Raw genomic sequence first — 20,313 nt, forward strand, 5'->3', positions numbered from 1 at the left:
GAGGAATGTGAGGTGCTAATAAGGAGCAGGGGCAGGCAGTCATTAATTAATTTTGTGTGATCACCTATTCCTGCCAGAAATATGTCTATAGAGACTGGAATAATTCTAGCATTGCAGCCTGTCCCAGAGGACTGAACTGAAAGTCAGACAGTCCATACATCTGCTTTGACATTCTTATTTAAAGGATTCACAAATCCCTCCATTGTTCTACAGGATGCTCCTCTCCCACTGCCCGTGCTGAAAGCTCTCATTCATCGAAGCTGTCTACACTGCTCAGCCTGAGCTTCTATCTGGGCCAAATTTGGAGGCAGTTCTTTTTACTGTTCTTTCCTGTTATATGTGATTTGGGCTGTCCTGCCAATCACTGTGTAGGGGACAAGAGCAGGGGCTTGTCCATTGGCAGGGAGGAGGTTCAGCAGAACGCACTGCTGCACATGTTATCATGGATCTGCAGAGTCTCAATGAAAGGATCTGAGCCCTGCTACTTGTCTTTTTAAGACTGAAATAGTGTGTGAAGGGAAATGCTAGGATAGGGATTGCCAGTCAAAAGGAAAAAAAAAATGCCCAGGGAATGAAAAACTCACATATGCCACTCCTCAGGGTACAGGGAAGCTGATCAGAGTTTGGAAGAAAACACTAGCGTTCATGGGCCAATAGCATATTTGGGTAGGCCTGGCAAAATCAGATCCAGGAAAAGAATTCACTTTGCAGCCACACCTCCTGGATAGCCAAAGAATTGATGAAGGAAACAGGAGCAGTGTAAACACATCAGCTATGGATGTGGTAAGACACTATAAAACACAGGAAATTCACGCCCAGAATTAAAACAGAACTCACAATTACCTTTGGAATTTTCTTCCAAAATTCTTCCAATTCCTTCCAAAATACTCAAAATCAGAAACAGAGAAAATTATTGTTGAAAGTATTTCAGCTGCATAATTATATCATATACTAACCACCCATCTCTGTGTTATATTTAAAAACTTATATACCACCAACAAGCTACCCATCTTTGCAATGCCAGGAGGAGTTTTGGCTCTGGTACATGCAGCACTATGCTAAATGTAGCCCAGGCTCTGGCCACAGAACATATACTTGCCAAACTTTATGTCCCCTCCACTCTTCACCGTGATAGGGAATATGTGTGCTAACGTCTTTACAAACAATTCCATAGGTGAAGGTATGGGTGTTAACGTCTTTGAAATGGGTTTTAATGTCTCTATTAACTTCAAGCACAGATTTGTTATGGAGCTGTGAAAAACACCAATCACTTGTTCTTAGAATTTTTAAAAGTTTAATAATAATAAAATGGTTATAAAAATAGTAATACAATTAGAGTAATAAAAAGTTAGAGTTAGGACAATTACAAGACAATAAAAAGCAAAGAATTACAGACATCCATATGTTTTTGGGCACTAAGCTGCCAAAAACATGCCTTGTGAACAAAGGAATAACCCTTAAAAACAACAGCCTGTTGCATATTCATATATCTCATCCATGATGCATAAATTCCTTGCGAATTAAGAACTTTTCTTGTTTTTGTCAACTTCTTCCCCTTAATCCTGGTGGTTCCATAAAGATGGAGAGAAGGTGGAAGAATTTTTGTCTTTTCCAATAAGGAGGCTGTAACTCTTTGTGTCCTGTCACTGTTATCTCTGTGCAAAGAGTTTCTTGATTATCTCATCCCTTTCTTGAGCTAGTAAAAAAAATCTTACATTACAGAGTTTCTATTTTAACATTACGTTATAACCTAAAACTATATTTAACACACCACTCAAGAAAATTAATACAGCATAACTTTCTAACATTACACATATAATATTCATTGTAATATTTGCGAAAAGCCAATCATAAAATACTCATTTTTCACAGAGCCCAGCCAACTTGGCTCCTGGAACAGACAGGTGGGAGTTTCTGACTTTTGGGCAGCAGGTTTGTTACAGAGCCCAGTTTGACTCCTGAAACAGAGAAGTGGGTCTGCACAAGCCCGAAGTTCTGAACTTTGGGGTAAAATGACAGGTTCAAGGGGGGAATATGTGGAAGGCGGTTCAGGAAGGCTGTACCTCCCTAGTACCTCAGCCAATGGGGAAAGGAACAGGGCAACATGCAGTGGGGTGTTCAGGATAAAAGGAGGCTGTGCCCTCTGAAACCCTGAGAGGAAATCCTGCAGGCTGGTGTGACCCAGTGGACTCTCCCTTTATTTGAATAAAGTTGCAGGACTCCTGTGTCTCCTTTATGGACATTGACTTTTCATAGCATGATTTTCCCTACAGCCACAGAATGAGTTTGGCCCTACATTTATCCATCATGAAACATGTTATAGGTGAGTGATGAGATAATTTGTTTTCACAATTAAGATGTGAACATTATATGTATGTTAAGAGAAGTTTTGTAGATATATAGTTATGTAAATTTAGTATGTCTTTTCCCCTTGCATTGTTATCACAGGATGGCTTTGGTAGTCAGGCATTTGGGGAGGACTGGCTTGTTCCTATAGTAATACCTGACCTCCAATCAAGATGTAACAAAGATCTCCACCACTACATGGCAAGGAAGGAGTCGGCTGACAAGTCTTTTGGAGGGGCTAGAGGTATAAAAGGCGGAGCATCCATTTTGAATAGCATGTATCTGAGAGTCACAGGGCCTCCCAATGCTGTAATTTTTCCTTATTTAGTCTTTTTGTTGTATTTTTTGTTAAACCTTTAAAATTTTAAAAAGTGAGAAGTCGTTTCTCACAAACACACATTTTCCAATTTTAAAACCCTTACAATCCTGTTGGAAGGTTTCCTTAGTACTATTCTTGGTCCTCAAGCTCATAAAGTCATACCTGCGTGCCAGAGGATCAGTTCTTTAAAAACTTTTGTGCAGGTGGCTCATTTTGGTGTGGGAGGGAGAAGCAAAGGGAGCTCTGGAAAACCCGTGTGCGTGCAGGGGCCAGGGACAACCCTGCAACCAAGGCAAAGCTGGGACTCTTGCAAAGGCAATGGCCCAGTGCTGCTGTCCATCTCACTATTAGGTTTTGTGCTTTTGAGCTCCCAGACTCATGTGATGTGGTCAAACAAGAAACCCTGAGATTTCTGTTGTCACAGAATCACAGAATGGTTTGGGGTTGAAGGCACATTGAAGGTCACCTAGTTCCAGCCGTGGGCTAGGACACCTTCAAACAGACCAGGTGCTCAGTGCCCCATCCAACCTGGCCTTGAGCAGAGCTTCCTAAAGTTTTTTTTTTTTCTTCCCTATGCAATGGATTGCTGCTCTTCAAAAGTGCAGGAATGAGCTTGACTATGCAATAGAGCCCACGAGAAACTCAGCTCTTCGAGCCGGGGTTAAACGAGAACAACTTTGTACAGCTTTTTCGTTTTCCACATGGGGAAATGGAAAAGTGCCCGAGTGTTTTTTAGAGCTGTTTTTTTACAGGCACAACGGTGAGAACGAGCGGTTCTGCGGTGCGACAGGCCGCGCAGCGCCGCGGGCAGCGCCGCTCCCCGGCTTGCCTCGCCGTGCGCACGCGCCCGGGCGGCGCCTGCGCGGCGGGGCGGCGGCGCGGCGGGCGCGGGTCTGCATCCGGGTCGCCGCCGTGCCCATTGTCTGGGGAAGGGGCCCGGGGCTCGGCGGCGCTGCACCCGAGGGCCCCCGCCCGCCCGCCGCCCACCCGCGCAGGCTTTAGTAAGTGATCCGCAGCGGTTCTGCCGGCCCTGTTCCGCGGGGGTGCCGCTGTGCCCGCGGAGCGCCCCCGCCCCGAGGGAGCGGGCGCATCGCCGTCCCTCGGGCGTCTCACGGTCCCGGCTGCGCGTCCCCCTGCGTCTGGTGCCTGGCGGATCGCGCCGAGGCGCCTCCTCGGGGATGCGGGCTGCTCGGGGCGCCTGGCGGCCCCAGCGCCCGCGCAGCCGTGCCGGGGCCGGGGCAGCCGTGCCGGGGCCGGGGCAGTCCTGCCGGGGCCGGGGCAGCCGTGCCGGGGCCGGGGCAGCCGTGCCGGGGCCGGGACAACCGTGCCAGGGCCGGGGCAGCCGTGCCGGGGCCGGGGCAGTCCTGCCGGGGCCGGGGCAGTCCTGCCGGGGCCGGGGCAGTCCTGCCGGGGCCGGGGCAGCCGTGCCGGGGCCGGGGCAGCCGTGCCGGGGCCGGGACAACCGTGCCAGGGCCGGGGCAGCCGTGCCGGGGCCGGGGCAGTCCTGCCGGGGCCGGGGCAGTCCTGCCGGGGCCGGGGCAGCCGTGCCGGGGTCGGGGCAGCCGTGCCGGGACAGCCGTGCCGGGGCCGGGGCAGTCCTGCCGGGGCCGGGGCAGCCGTGCCGGGGCCGGGGCAGCCGTGCCGGGACAGCCGTGCCGGGGCCGGGGCAGTCCGGCCGGGGCCGGGGCAGTCCGGCCGGGGCCGCGCGGGTCCCGGCGCCTGCAGGGAGCACCAGCGCTCCGCCGGCAGGGCGGACCCGTGCTGCCTCACCTGTGGGAGCGGCTGTCCCCGGACCCCGGCGCGCTGCATCTGCCGGCTGCTCTCGGGACTGCCCCCGTGTGTCACGCCCGTGCCGCCTTGCAATTTAAATGCCCTTAGCGATGCTGAGTTCTCTTTATGCCGGCCAGTAACAGCACTGTTTTTCTCCCTGCAGTGGACCGCAGTTCGAAGAGGAGACAGGTGAAGCCTTTGGCAGCTTCGCTGCTGGAAGCTTTAGATTATGATAGCTCTGATGACAGTGATTTTAAAGTTGGAGATGCTTCAGGTAAATATGCTTTCTCATCTCCTCGGTTCAGAATTATCTAATTTTTGGTTTATCGTTGCTCATTTAATATTTTATAGGAGGCAGAATGGTTGTAGTGAGTCTGCTGGGACTTGGAGCCTCTTGAAGGGAGTAACTTGATTGGATAACTGGGACTCTATACTTCAGTTGTGATTATTTTTTTATAACAGAAATCTCATGAGTGTGAAGCAAGTTTTGGTAGGAATATTTGAGTAGCTTTTGTGCAGACTGCCTTAACTGTATTTATTGCTTTTGAGTTCTTCAGTGTAGGAATCATTTTTGGAATATTCACTGTATTTAGTATTGCAATAAGAATCTAAAGCCATTTTGTTTTGGACAAGTCTGGATAATAGTTTGTTTTGGACTTATGAACTTGACTTTTTCTCAAGGTTAATTCTACTTGGTGAGTAGAAACCTAAAGCAGAAAGACAATCTGTTCTGGTTTTCATTGTTTTTTACAATAGACAAACTTAAGGTGTCCATTCAGATAGAAATATATGGAAATGTGTACACATTTAATATTAGAGGAATGTCCTCAATACAGAGTGTTGTTGCTTTGCAGTCTTTTCTGTATGTGCAGATTCTATGTCTGCAATGAACATTCACAGAAACTAAAAATAGACAAGATGGCCAAAATAAAGTTAGTAAACTCAAGTATATTGAAGGAAGGGAGAAGAAGGGATAGGACCATGTTGGTCAATAAACTGCACATTGGATGTTCTGTGGTGTATGCTGAGGGAAATAAACAAGAAGATGCAGGATATATAAGATGTGAGGCAAGCATTATGACAGCTTATCAAATAACTTGACTTTGTTAATTCTGCAGTGGAGATGCTGGTGTATGTTTTGTGTGAATGTACTGTGCAAAAATATTCCCATTTAAAGGCTTTTTCTTTAACATTTTGGCAAGTTCCTCTGTATTGATGAACTTAAAAATGCTTAACAGTAATTCACCAGTGTCAGGGTTACAATATGCCCTAATACTTCTTGTCTGGTGTGGGTGGTTCGTTTTGTTCTCCTCAGAACCCCTTCCCCTAGACTTAGACATATTTCCCTTGGTTGTTTTGATAGAGCAGGCTGCAGTGGCTTAATAGAGTAAAACTGATGTCATCATTTCATTTTAAGACTTTGGAAGCTTGTTTCATCTACTCTTTTAATTGTGTTCTGAGGCTTTTTGATTCTTTCTTTTGAATAAGGATATAATTTGCCATAAAAGGAAATTATTTTTAATTACCAAAGAAAATCTCCCTGTTTTGGAACAATAATGTGGGCAAGATCTAAAGGAAGATGAGAATTGGAAAGGGAGTATGGGTGATGAGCACATAATTCAAAGCAGTATATTAGTTGGTCAAAAGACAGTAATTTATTAAAAATAATGAATACAGTTTTCTGACTCAACATTTTGTGAATGCAGAAGATTCATTTGTAATTGCTATACTTTTTGACTTTTGGGACATTGTGTATATACCAGAAGGGGGCTTGTCAGTATCTAGCCTTGAGTGTATTTCAAAATCAATTTATTTTTGAGCAAGTTGAATGGATTTTCCTTTAAATATGCAACTGAATTGAAACAAGCATACAGAAAAATCCAAGTTCTACTTAAAATGTTATTTTCTAATTGCTTTTTGTGTTCCTATATCTCAGGAAGTGTTGTTTTAGCATTTCCAAACTTATATCTATCATTTGTAGGAGAAATTAATGTTCTGTTTAATAGCACTTTGAAACAGCAAGAGAATTTGACATCTTATACTTTATATGAAGATTTTCAGCGTGGAAAAAATTTGTGAGGGTTTGGAGAAGTTGGGGAATAGAAAGTTATTACAAATAAGAGTTTCTTACATGTAATACAAGTTTAAATGAGTAGTTGCAGGAAATCTGAATCAGAACATCTCTGCTGGTTTAAAATGGAGCTGTTACTGTACAATTTGTTTGCACTTAGTCCATTTCATTTTGGCTGGAAGAATTGATTAAATAAAAGGATTTTCTTATACACACATACACACACAGACATATATAGGACTCTCCATGAGCAGTCTGTTGCAAATCAGTATTTAGTATTTGCTTGAATTCAAAATGACATTGGTATCGTTTGCTTACAAAAGGAAGTAAGTGTGTCAGAAGTAAGAACCAGTTTGCATTGAGTATGAGCACAAATTCTAGGATGGTAATTCCAAAGCTCCATGACTTATGCTTATTTCGTTCACAACTGCACGTATAGGTGTTTAAAATAACAAAACAAAATAGAAAATTAGGCTAAAGGATTATTTAAATATGGAGTCAAAAGAATTCTGAAGTTGTTTTCTTCCTGATGACTGTGTTGTGTCTATATGTGTGACCTTTAGGATCTCCAGTGGTATTTACTAGTAGATGATGCTGTGCAAATATATGGGATCTTACCTTCATTGTTTTGTCAGATTTCTGGGAATATGCAGTTCAGTAAGTATTTAAGAAGTTGCTATTAAGTCCTTTAGGAAGCAGCTGGGATTTCTGAATTTTTATTTTCAGAGTCCTGGCACCTTGGTACATTTTTTCATTATAAAAAAATATTTTAAATCATCTAACCTCTGTTTCCACCAAAAAATCCACAGGCAATGTGGACTTTTACTTTCAGTGTAATTAATTTCTTTTCTTTTGGATTTAGGTCATCCCAGCAGTCAGTTGGCCTTTTCTGCTTAACAGATCTCAATGTTCTGGCATCTCTATAAAAATTGATTTTAGAACTGTTGCATTCTTGTAAACTTAATGTAAATAGTTTTCAAGCTTCTGGAATTTTCATTATGTTTATGCTGAACAAAGTAATTTTTAATGGCTCTTCTGTTTGTATTAGTGATGCCATATTCTAAAGTACTATATTCTTCTGGCTTTTGTTAAACATCTTGAAAAAAATATTCCATGAGAAAGACTGTCATATGTAATCTTAATGTGAGATCAATCAAAAAAACTCTCCCTTTGGAGTCAGAGTGTACAAACATGTGACTTGAAATGATGGTGCTGTAATATACTCAACTTAGGGCTTTTAATAGTGTCTTTCACAATACAGATCAGTTATTTGAAGGTTTGCTTTTAACTTAACTAAAGCATGCTTTGGGAATCCTTATGTTAAGGTTTTACTCTGCAATGGGAGCAGCTGGAGATACACTGATGTCAGAAACCAGAGTACAGATTTAGAGTAATTCCCAGCAGGACTCCAAAGCAAGAATTTTCCACTTTTCTTCTCTCTCGTTGCTGAACTAAGTCAGTTTTGTCAGCGCACGTACTGAAATTGAAATCCCACAGAGGAATGTAGTGGTCCCTGCACAAGTATCATGTGTGAATGTAAGGACTGGTTCCTGTCGCAGGGTAGCTAAGGAGAAAATAACTGAATGCTGCCTTTGAAGAACTCATTCCTGTCACTACTTCTGCTGCTAGTCTTGTTGACTCATATTTTCACATACATTCTTTTTTTTTTTTTTGGTGTTGAGTGTGAAGCCTGACATACATATATATTATGTACTATTCTTGTAGTTGAAGTCAGCAGAAGATCTGTTTAAAACATGTAATGATCTACATAAATGCATATATTATCTATTCTTAAAAACCTGTGTCCTGATTTAGAAATAAAAAGTTGCAAATATTATTATCTTTATGTAACTTGTTTCCTCTTAGCACAATGGAGATTACACTTTTGCTTTCCTGTGCAGAATATTGTAATATAAAGAAGCGTTCATGAAGGATCAAAATACTGTAGTGTTTGACAGTACTGAAATCTTGATGCAGAAGCAAATATATTTGGTTTTTTGGACTAGACTTAAATGTTAGGCAAGGATAAAGTTGTTTCAGTAGACAGGGAAGGTAAAAGAATATTGGCTAGTTAATCATTAGTAAGTTATCATATATTTCCATATTAATATGTAGTTACTGAAACTGGAATTCACAAGGACTTTTTCTAATTGAGAAAATGGAAAATAACCAGCATTATGTTCTTTTAGAGTATCTTCATCCCAGGTAAAACTTCTGTCTATACAGATGTCTGCCACCCCAAGTAAAACTTTGGAGTCGCAGACAAGATTTTCAACTTCTATTTTTGTTGTAAACACTGGGATTTCTGTTATTCCAGGTGTTTGCTGACAAGCAATTGCTAGGGCACAAAATTTCATCAGTGTCCTAACTTTGTAAATGAGGCACTTCCTAATGATTCAAGTCAAAATTGGCAATCTTTAGTTTTATGTGGTTTTGCGCCTTGAATAGACATCTACTGAAATGTCATATGACATAATTATTGCCAGTGTAAAAGTGAGGAAGCTGCTTACTAAATGACTTTCCTTTGTTCCCTTTCCATATTTTTTTCTATTAAACTAAGTACTTGTTTTCTGAAATGTGTAATTGTGGATCTGTGGTCAGTTTTGTCTCCTGTTCTGCCCAGTCTCCATCTGCAGTTAATACATATTAGATATTTCTTTTCAAAACATTTTAGAAGAAAGTTTCTCTCTGTGAGCTGTAGCATCTTAATCTATATTGGTTTGGTTTTTTGTGTTCTTAATCATGTTATTTTGGACAGTTCAATTTTTTAAACTGCCAGCACTGCTGATGTTGAATTGCCAGCAGTCTACCAGTATTTAGTCATCATATGCAGAAAAACAGCATAGAAAGTCAGGGGCTTATATCTAACTGGTGTGTTAGATTTCTTAGAATTATGTTGCAAGTGAGGTATTAAGCCTTTAGTTCTTGCTTATAGTTTTATTGATCATATCATAATGGGCCTCTGTGTCTAATTAATAAAAAAATGTGGTCACAATTTTGCCAGTTACACAGCTCTACCTTTTGTAATTTAAAAATTCTTACTTTCTATATGTGACCTAGGTATACCCACCTCTTTTTTTACATCCATTTATTAATATTGTAGCTTTCTAGTTAATTTAAGCATTTCCTTCAGGTATTTTGGAGTCTTTATTTGTGATATCTAGATCAGATGTGTAGGAAGTAGAGCTGCTTTTGTGTGTTGGTGTAGCACATGTGCCAAGGATTTTTTGTGGTACTGGAGCTGTTCTTCTGTAAGGACGTTTATGGCCAGAGGCTACTGACAAACACTTTCAGTAGCGCTTGCTGCAGTTTGCCATCCATCAGGATACAGGCACCCGGGGTGAGGATTGTGTATGGTTCTTAACACGGTGTTTTAGCAGAGATCACTAATTTCATGTAATCTTGTCAAAGGCTAGTTGTTTGCCTTGTGGGGGGGGGGAGGGGAAGAGGGTAAAGGACCAATAGAAAAGATGGTAGTGTTGAGTAACATTAACCTCACCTGCATCCTGGTTTTTGTTACTGCTCTCAAAAAGAAGTTATAAGGCCACTGTAGGCTATTTGTCACATGATGGCTATATTATTATTGAATAATATTATTTAGCAGTGATAACTTGGTAGTTGCTTTCTGTGTTGCATGCTCAGCTTTTCAGTGTTCCAGGATCCTTGATTATATTCATTGTAGGTAGCTTTGAGCACTTCAGAAAGACTCAGTCAGATAGGATTTGGTGCAAATAAAAGAATTTTCTAAAATGACTCCAAATGATCCTTGTCTACTATTTGGAATTTGTTAAACTTTGTTAGTGGAAGAGGCAAGTCCAAAATTGAGTCCATGATTGCCTTTAACCAGCTTATCCTTTCAAGTTCACTTAAAACAATCAATAAAGCTGTTTTTCAAAGGGCTGTTTATTAAGCTAAATACTGCATTGAAGAACCAGACTGTCTCCTGTGAGTGGTTGGCCAGGTACTTCTGGAGTGTAGCACTTGCTCTCTGTATACATGAATTTTTTTAGAATCTTGAAAAAAACCTAGATATTGTGGGTTGTCATATTTAAAATAGTTTGTAAAACGGTCCTGCAAAGAACCCCAGGAGGATGTTTTTTTGTTGACTCATGTAATGATTTCAGTACATTTACCCTGAAGTCTTGTGTCTCATACATATTATATAAGACGCCACAGCTGAGTGGAGTGTTTCTTTAGTACACTTTTTTTTTGTATGTTAATTCTGTAGCATAATGTTCTGTTCTTTTCAGAATTATCCTCTTTAGAATTGAGTGCCACCTGCTGTTGTGCTTAGTAGAGCTAAAGATACAAGGTATAGGGGAATAAATGATGTCTTTCTCCCAACTGTTATCTTTCTTATTTGTCCTCAGTGGAACTCTGTAATTCTTCACTATTTGATGGTATATCTGGCCCCATCTTTCACTTAGAGTAGCTGTACTTCTCTCCTATAGGGAATGACATGATATGGTTGCCAATTTGAAAGAGTCATTCTTTAAGCATTTCTTTCAAGGAGAAAATTTTATACTGCAGCCTCTTCCTCGGTAAAAGTGCAGCTGACAGAAGAAGACCTGCAAAAATTGCTGTTATTACAGAATAGCTCTTTGTAGAAAAGCACCTATCACAGTGGATGCATTCAGATTGAGGAAGGATATCTCTTACTATAGATATCTCTGGTGTGTATATGAATGTATAAAGGAGAGTAGAAAGCAAAATCTGCAGGCAGAAGGCAAGAGAAATTGAAGGAGAGAAATGAGTGAAAATAGTGTTTATTTGCTCTCTGCTTTAAATTATTACATTGTGTTGTATTGATGTACAAGAATCAATGTTAGTAAATTAGAGTGCTGTTAGAGATCAAACTATATCAAGACTAAGATTCCGTCCAAAACAAAATGAAACCTTAAATTGGCAAGAACTCTAAGACTATTTAGAAATGCATCAGCACAGTTAAAGCATCAAAACAAATGTCTGTCATAGATTTATGGTGGGGAAATAATGAAAGCTAAGTTAAAAAATTCAGTTAATTTTAATGTGGCAAAATCTTCTATTACCTTATTTACAGTAAGACAAAGAGTGTACATAGACACTTGGCAACTGTGAAATGAGATACAAAATACCTTTTGCTTTGAGTATACATACGGCATGTAATCTGTGATATGTCTAGTATGAGAGTATAGCTTTAGGAATTACTTGTAAAATGTTTATGGGAACTGGCAAGTATCACAGAATTTTAGCATTGTGTACTCTGGAAAAGACTTTTAAAGGTAGAGTCCAACTGTTTTCCTAGCACTGCCAAGCCCTCCAGTAAATCATGTCCTTAAGGGCCGGACTACACATCTTTTAAGTATCTCCAGGGGTGGTGACTTAACTACTTCCTGAGGAGCAACCTTTTCTGTGAAGTTTTTCCTAATAGCCAAGCTAATCCCCCCTTGTTGGAATTTGAAACTATTTCATCTTGTTCCATCACTTGTTACATGGGAGGAGAGACTGACCCACCCCCTGCTATGCCCTCCTTTCACGTGGTTGTGGAGAGTGATAAGGTGTTTCTTGAGCCTCCTTTTCACCAGACTTCTGCTCCAGACCTCTCACAGCTCCACTGTCCTGCTCTGGACACACTCCAGCATGTCAGTGTCTTTCTTGAAGTGAGGAGCTCAGAACTGGCCACAGTATTTGAGGTCTGGCTTCACCAGTGCCTGCCAAGTACAGGGGGACAGCAGCTGCCCTGGTCCTACTGGCTTCACTATTGCTGGTACAGACTAGGATGCCATTGGCTTTCTTGGCCACTTGGGCACATGCTTGGTCTTGTTCAGCCAAATGTCAGCCAGCACCCCGCACTCTTTTCCACTGAGCAGCTTTCCAGCCCTTCTGCCCCAGTCTGTTGTGCTCCATCATCTTGATGGCATTCAAGATGATCTGTTGCATGACCTTCCAGGGTCAGGCTGGCAGGACTGCCTGGAGTTCCCTGGATAACTCCTGACCTTCTTGCAGATAGGTACCACATTTTTTTAACTTTTAATCATGTGGCCCTGGTTAGCCAGGATTGCTGGTAAATGATTGAATGTGGCTCATTTGGGCCCACAGACCTGTGTGGGTCTGAGAGATGCAGCAGATCACTGACCATTTCCCCTTGGATTATGTGCTTCATTGTGCTCCCTGTGTCTGTCTTCTAGTTTAAGGGGATGGCTGCCCAGAGAACAATGGGTCTTGCTGTTAAACACTGAGGCAAAGAAGGTATTGAGTACCTCAGCCTTTTCCTCATCCTTTGGCACTCTTTCCTTCCTCATTCAGTAATTTGTGGAGATTGTCTTTAGCCTTTGTTATATTGATTATGTATTTTTTATCTTTTATGGCAGTACCCAGATTAAGTTCTAGTTGGTCTTCGGCCCTTCTGATTTTCTCCCTGCAAAAAATATTCTCCCTCACATCATTCCTGAAGTCCTTTTGAGTTGCCTGCCCCTTCTTCCAAAAGCCGTAAATTTTCCTTGTTTTTCTGAGTTCCAGTCAAATCTCTCAGCTCTCTGTTCAGGCACATCAGTCTTTTTTACTGCTGGCTTGTCTTTCAGCACATAGGGATGGCCTGCTCCTGTGCTTTTAAGATTTCCTTGAAGAATGTCCAGCCTTCCTGGACTGTCTCCCAAGAGACTCTGCCGACCAAGCCTTTTGACAGGGCATCATCTCTGAAAGTCCAGGATCGAAGTTCTGCTGACTCCCTTGCTTGCTTGTCTGAGAATTGCTTGTCTGAAAGTTACTGTTTCAAGTTTGCTCTGCCCAGAACACCCTCCAGTCATCACATCACCCACAAGGCCTTCTCTGATCACAAATAATAGGTCCTGTGGGGAATCTTTGCCAGTAGCCTCCCTCATTGTCTGTGTTAGACAGTTATCTTCCACATGCTCCAAGAACATTCTGGACCAGTTCCTCTCTGCTGTATTGTGTTTTCAGCAGGTATCTATCTGGTAACTTGAAGTCCACTGTGAAAATAAGGGCTAGTGGTTGAGAGACTATAGACTGCTTATAGACTATTTCACTTTCCTTTTCATCCTGGTTGGGTGGTCTTTAACAGACTCGCATCAGTATTGCCTTGTTGGACTTTCCCCTCAATCTTATCCTTAAATAGTCATATCGTCATTATACCCTAGACAAAACACTCCTAAGGTAGGGGCTACCCCACCACCTCTCCTTCCTTACCTGTTCCTGCTAAAGGGTTTATAGCCATCCAGTGCAGCACTCTGGCTGTCCATGTTTTCTCATGTCTCCATGTGTGCAACTATGTCATAGTTTTACTGCTGCTCACTGGCTTTCTGCTCCTCCTGTTGCCTGTGCTGTGTACATTGGTAGAGACACTTCAGCTGGGCTATTGATCTCTCCAGCTTTTTCGGGGAAACAAGCTCTAAGTCTTACCATGATCATTTTCAGTCACATTTGTGTTTTCTAGCATGTTATAACCCTTGTGTCTTTACAACTGCACAGATCTCCATTCCCTACCTCCACTAAAGTGACAGATCAAAGAAACTTTCTAGCATGTTGTCCCCCAAACAGTGGTGTGCTGCCCCCAGGCATATCTCTAGGGAACTCAGGTTTATTCCTTTCCCCCTTCAAATCTAATTTACTCTTTCAGTGAGCCCTGCTAAGTCCTATGCGAAGATCCTTTTCCCTCCTCTTTGTATCTGGTGTACCCTGTATGTTGCCAGGCCTGGTATCCTATAAACTAACCCATGATCAAAAAACTGTTTGAGATAATCTGAGTCAACCCCCTGCCTTGGTCAGAAACTTCTTTCACTAGACCAGATTGTCTAAAGCCCCATTCCACCTAGCCTTGAATATCTTCATTGTTGTGGCACCTACAGCTTCCCTGGACAACCTGTTCCAGTGTCTCATCATGCTCATTGAAAAGTTTTCTTGTGTCCAGTCTAAACCCTACCCTCTTTCAGGTGACTTTTTCTGTCACCACAGGGCTTAGTAAAAAAATCTTTCTCATAAGCTCTGTTCTCCCTGGAGCCTTCTCTTTTCCTTGCTGATCCACCCCAACTCTTTGAGGCTGTCTTCATGGAGCATTGTAGCATTCTCACCATGTTTGTGTTCTTTCCATGGAGGTACTCTCTCTTACTGAGGAAAGGCTGAGAGAACTAGGCCTGTTCATCCTTAATAAGAAACAACTGAGTGGGGACCTCATCCCTTCTATCAGTATCTGAAAGGAGGTTGTTGAGGATGGACCAGTCTCTTTTCAGTGCCAAGCAATAGGACAAGAGGCAGCAGGCAGAAAGTGATGCACAGGAAGTTCCACTTGAATCTAAGGAAACATTTCTTTAGTGTGCAGGTGACCAAGCACTGGGACAGATTGTCCAGAGATTTTGTGCAGTCTTCCTCACTGGAGATATTCAAGAACTGTCTGCATACAATCCTGGGCAGTGTGCTCTGGGATGACCCACTGTGGTCCTTACCTATCCTGTGATTCTTTAGCCAAAGAAATTATTGTAACTTGAAAACAATTCTTTTGGATTGCATGTTAGTTAATACTGGTTTTATTTCTTGTGTACACCTGACTCATTTTCTACTCTTTCAAAACTTCAGTTAATTATCTTGTACTTTGATTACTATAATTAAAGGCTAATAGGTGTGGAAAAATGACTGAATTATGTTTTTCTCAAAGACCATAAAAAAAACTTGTGTGTTTTCTGGATCTCTGAATGTTAGAATGTATGTTGGAAACTTTTAGTTTTTAGTAGCTTGTAAGAGGATGAGTAACTTTGATGTCCTAATCAGTAATAATAGCACTTATGGACCTTCTATGTCATTAGTTATATAATCTCACTGAATGCTTCTACATGCAGGTGTACACAGTAAAACTCACCACTATATTAAAGTAACAACTGGCAGTCATTTGTAATGTTCTTTGGGGTGGTAAAAAATGCCGTATGAAATGACACACTGTGCACACCTACCTCAGTGTCTGTTTATTTGGATTTATACAGAGCTGGGTGTGCAGATAAATTCTCTGTGTAAGGTGATATTGAGTGGTGGAGATTTTTGTGTTGTAACTAAAGCAGTTAAGGTTTTTTTTTTTTAAATTTGTGAGCATTGATGTGTTTCATCTTTGCATCTGTATGACAGTGGATCAGGAACTTGGTGATGGCTTTGAGCAAACTGAAAACTCTAGCCACTGCCTAATTGATCTCTGCATTGGATCAAGAAACTATATTTTCTTTTCAAAAATTAAAAAAAAATATTTTCTGAGTTTTCTGTCATTAAAACAATACTATGAATGAAAAGCAGTAGGTTCATATAAGATGAGATATAACAAGGTAGATGCTGTTTATAAAGTTTAACAAGTTCACATGTCATTTTGCAATATTTTTTTACATGTGCTTTATAGTAAAAATCTCTCTTTTGTATAAAAATCTTTATTCTTTTCTGTTGCTCATGTTGGCATGTGTTAATGAAAATGTGAGTCCACACAACAGTAGTATGCAAGGTATGAGTAGTGTAAAGTTAATGCAGTGTAGTGCAGCTGCAATTCTGAGTGAGGCATAGTTTATGTTGGATTAATAAGTGAACTAACCTTGGAAATTAAAGGAGCCCTCAAACCCAGAAAAACAAAGATGTATTAAAAATGAAGGTGTGGGATTAGCCATATTATTATTAGTAGTAGCTATGTAAACTCTTCATTTTGTAATTTCAAACCTCTTCTATTGGATAGCTATTTTATTTTGAAGGTGTAGAAAACACCTTCAGAAATTAAAAACTGGAATACTCTTTCTTTAATATATGACTTCACATGGAAATTACTCTGTGCTACTGCTTTTTGTTAATACGAGCTGCAGTTCAAAGGAACTTATAATGCTCATTTAATAAGTTATGCCATATTTTTTTTTTTTTGGCATCTTAAAATGCACTCATGTTTAACAGATTCTCAACATAGCACTTGAAATAGCAATATTTGAACGCCAGCTGAAAAAATAGGTGGAATACCTTATGAGGGAGGAACATGCATCATTCTTTTGTTTAACAACTTGCTGCAAGAGATTTTATTTTTGGGGGTACTTTTGTGTCGGAACATTTTTTAAATTTTCATATGCTCAACAGATTCTGAAGGAAGTGGTCATGGGAGTGAAGATGCATCTAAGGACAGTGGTGAAGGTTCCTGTACTGAATCAGAAGAAAATATCTTGGAGGAGGAACCGGCAGAAGAGAAAGTAGAAGAGCAGCAGCTGAAAGCCTCCACTGAAGAAGTGCCAACAACAGACAAAGAGGTAATTAAAACTGAAAAGAAAGAGCAAGAAGATGAAGAAGAAAAGCCAAAAAAGAAGAAAGAGAAGGAGAAAGCAGCTGAACCTGAGGCTGTGGCTGATGAGCAAACAAATGAACCAAAAAAATGGAATTTGCGCAGGAACCGACCTCTGCTGGATTTTGTATCAATGGAAGAACTAAATGATATGGATGACTACGACAGTGAAGATGACAATGACTGGCGGCCTACTGCTGAGAAAAGAAAAGGAAAGAATGCACTGAAAAAAGAGGGGAGTGATGGAGATAATGAAGATGATGAAGATGACGGGAGTGGAAGTGATGAGGATGACAATGATGAGGAAGCTAATGAAGAAGATAATAGCAGCACGGCTAGTGACGGAGGATCCAAGAAGAAGAAGAGTAAAGTTCTTAACAGGAATAATGCAGATGATGAGGAATTGACAAATGATAGCCTGGCTCTTTCACAAAGCAAGAGTAATGAGGTAGTGCAACCAACTTTCTATAATATATCTCTTGACAAATGGAAACTAGTCCCCAGTAGCTGTTTTGTTAATATTAAAAGTTAAACTGATTGGCTGGTCTTGTGTTCACATAATAATAAGTGAAGCAGGAAAAATTATGATAAATAGGCACTGCATAGTAAATAACCTTACTTGGACCATTTGACCAATCTAATGCCACTAAAGTCAATAGTGCAGCTTCTCTTGGCTATACAGAGATTGGGTTAGTACTAAAACAGGAGGCCCAGTATGCAAACCAACATATGTTAGTGAGACTTCTAGTTCTGTTTTAGTGTAAATGTTCTCTATCTGTAATGTTATGAAAGTTAAAAGCATCTGTGACATAATCATAAAATAGATGAATGAGGCATTATTCTTTGCAACAAACATCAAAGTCTGAACAGAGTTCACTTACAGAAGAATTTTATGTAAAAAACCATGGACACTAGCTTGAAATCAAATAGAATAATTCTGATAATTTATGTTGGATTTGCTTATACTAGTCACAAATGAACTAATTTCTTGCCATACTAAAAGCATGTGGATACTATGATTGTTATATTTAATATCTTCTGATTGCAGAATGTGAATATTTTATATATAAATGTTCAATAAAGTAACCTTTTTTTCCCTATGCACAATTACAGTTGCCCTGAAGATTGTGCCTGTGGAAAAATTAAGATACCAGGTTGTCACTGTGGCTGACTACATGTTCTGCAGTAGCAAAATTCTGAAAAAAAATAAAAAGTATTGCTATAAAGTCTATAATTAGTTTTCGGGATATAATCACAATGTCAACATAACACTTGAGAAGTGATAGTGATATGACATTACTAAAACTTCTACTGTTCCCTTTAAACTTCGTTTAAATGTGTGAAATAACAGGGAACTAAACAATATTTTGATTTGGTCCATTTTAGATAATTTAATAGGTATTATAAATATAGATATTTATATTTATATATTATTGCAAGTGAGCTGTGCAGTTTTAGTAATAATTTGGATTGAAAAGAAAGCATGATTTGTTTGGGTTTTTTTCTTTTAACTTTTTGTATAGGCATCTTCTTTCCTTGTCAGGCTCTGTGATTCTATTATTCTATTATTACCTGCCTTTTCTTGGCTCAGGAGCTGAAAGTACTCTACCAATACTAATGATCAGAACTTGTAACAGAGAGAGGCAGTTTTCTTTAAGAGTTGCTTCTCATATCAGAATGAGATGTGCAGCTACATTCTTAGTGATATATTCTTCAGTCTAATTTCCACTGACTTGGAAAAACTGACCTGTTTCAGAAACTGAGAGCTGTCTCTGCTGTATCTTCTTTGAAGCTTCTTAGTATGCATGGATATCATATTCTATTCTTGCCTTAGATTTAGAACAGTTATCAGAACATAAAATCGAAATTGAAAATTTGAATTTCAGATTATGATTTTGTAACTGATAAGCATGTAAAGTGCTGTACTGTTTATGACTATGTCAAGAAGTTTTGCAAATGTGTCTGGAGACTGAATTATCGACTGTAATTTTCAGATTTCTGATACTCAATATACTGTATTTTAATAGTATTCTCTCCACTGCTACCGTATTTTGAATTAGTAAAACCAGAAAAAGAGTAAAAAAAAAAATCTAGTCTAGCAGATACATCTAGCAAAATCTCATCACACTGCAGAAACAGAGTTCTTACAAAACTGAGTTCCTAGATATTTAAATCCATAATAAATTTAAGAAATAATATCCAGATAATTAGTTCTGAACATACTGTAGTGTCCTTTATGTGCATTCTTTCTTTCTTTCCTTCGCTTATTTTTGGAGGATGGAAACTGTGGAGGGTGTTGGGGAGGGGTTGTTTGGTTCTTGTTTCCCTGTGGTTTTTATTTATTTACATTTTACAAAAGTATTGAGGTCTGCATATACATTATTTTAACACGTGCTGTAATGAAATACTACATGCATTTCTATTGCATTATGCACAGAATACAAACTTAGCTTTCTTTCCTGTGGTCAAGCATCATTAGTAGGCAAATGGTGCTTTTCTGTTTTTATAATTATTACCACTTTATAGGACTCTCTATTCTCAGTGAGGTGGTTATTGTATTTTTAATTTTTTTCCCCTTTAAAGCTAAAAGTCTATGGGCATATAGCTTGAAATGCTCACTTTCTTCATTAACGCCACAAGAAATGGGAGTTACACAGTGATCCAGCTGAAATAGTTTCTCCCACTTCAGTGGGGAGCAGGACTTGTTCAGCAGTTGCAGCAGTTACTGTTACATGTAAAAGTTTCCATGTTTTGGATGAGTCTCTCAGGTGCTTACATAGACTAAAAGCAGAGGAGAGCAGCACACTTTCCAGATCACTCCCTCTCCGTGCCTGCATAAAAAAATAAGTTGCTCAGCTGCTTTGTTTCACCTGGTAGCTGTCTTCACATGAGGTGAGCCTTAATGGCTTGGGATCCTAACATTAGAACAAAAATTTTATACTCTTTCATCATTGCTTGTTTGTTTGGGTTTTTTGGTCCATGTTTGCATATGTTCTCACTGCCTGGACAGCTAGTGTTATTTCAGTGTTTTTATAATGCATTACTGTTTCTTAATTTAAAGTAATACTTTGGGGTTTTTTTGTTTTGTTTTGTTTTTTAATTATGAGACCTTGGGCTTCTATTTCTATAACAGTAGAGATTAGCAGTGTCTTTTAAACTTCTCTCAGTGAAGTCAAATAAATCTGCCAAAGTTAGGGAGCATCCACTGCCATTTTCCTATCTGCAATGTGAATGATAAGCCAAACATGGGTATTTTGAGTAGTGATGGGCTGCAGTAATGTCCGAGTTTATTGCTTTCCTCAAAATGCTATGTCCAAAAAGGAGGATGTTGGAAGAGATGCTTTGTAAGTCTCAACTCCGTAGCAGAGACTCTTCTATTTTTCACAATTAGTTGCCTTCCTGTAAGCAATGCAACTCTGTGAATGTTCTTTTCCAGTTCTACAAGGAAGTGTTCCCTTAGGCATAGTATTGGTGCTATATTTTGTAAATGGTGAGTTGGAATTACAAAAAAAATGTTTGAGATGGCAT

The 20,313-nt window shown here is 40.1% G+C and overlaps 1 protein-coding gene across 1 annotated transcript in view; it reads left to right on the forward strand.

Annotated features, from left to right (window-relative positions):
• Positions 1 to 774: 774 nt before the first annotated feature.
• The window catches only part of PHF14 (PHD finger protein 14), a 162,339-nt gene continuing 142,800 nt past the window's right edge, over positions 775 to 20,313 (forward strand). The window contains exons 1-5 of the mRNA XM_021538343.4: positions 775 to 783; positions 2,449 to 2,590; positions 3,418 to 3,666; positions 4,599 to 4,709; positions 16,587 to 17,233. Of these exons, the coding sequence (XP_021394018.2) occupies positions 775 to 783; positions 2,449 to 2,590; positions 3,418 to 3,666; positions 4,599 to 4,709; positions 16,587 to 17,233 (1,158 nt within the window). The remainder of the gene's footprint in view (positions 784 to 2,448; positions 2,591 to 3,417; positions 3,667 to 4,598; positions 4,710 to 16,586; positions 17,234 to 20,313) is intronic.

Source organism: Lonchura striata, chromosome 2 (genome assembly GCF_050655825.1).
Source record: "Lonchura striata isolate lonStrDom1 chromosome 2, ASM5065582v1, whole genome shotgun sequence".
NCBI lineage: Eukaryota > Metazoa > Chordata > Aves > Passeriformes > Estrildidae > Lonchura > Lonchura striata.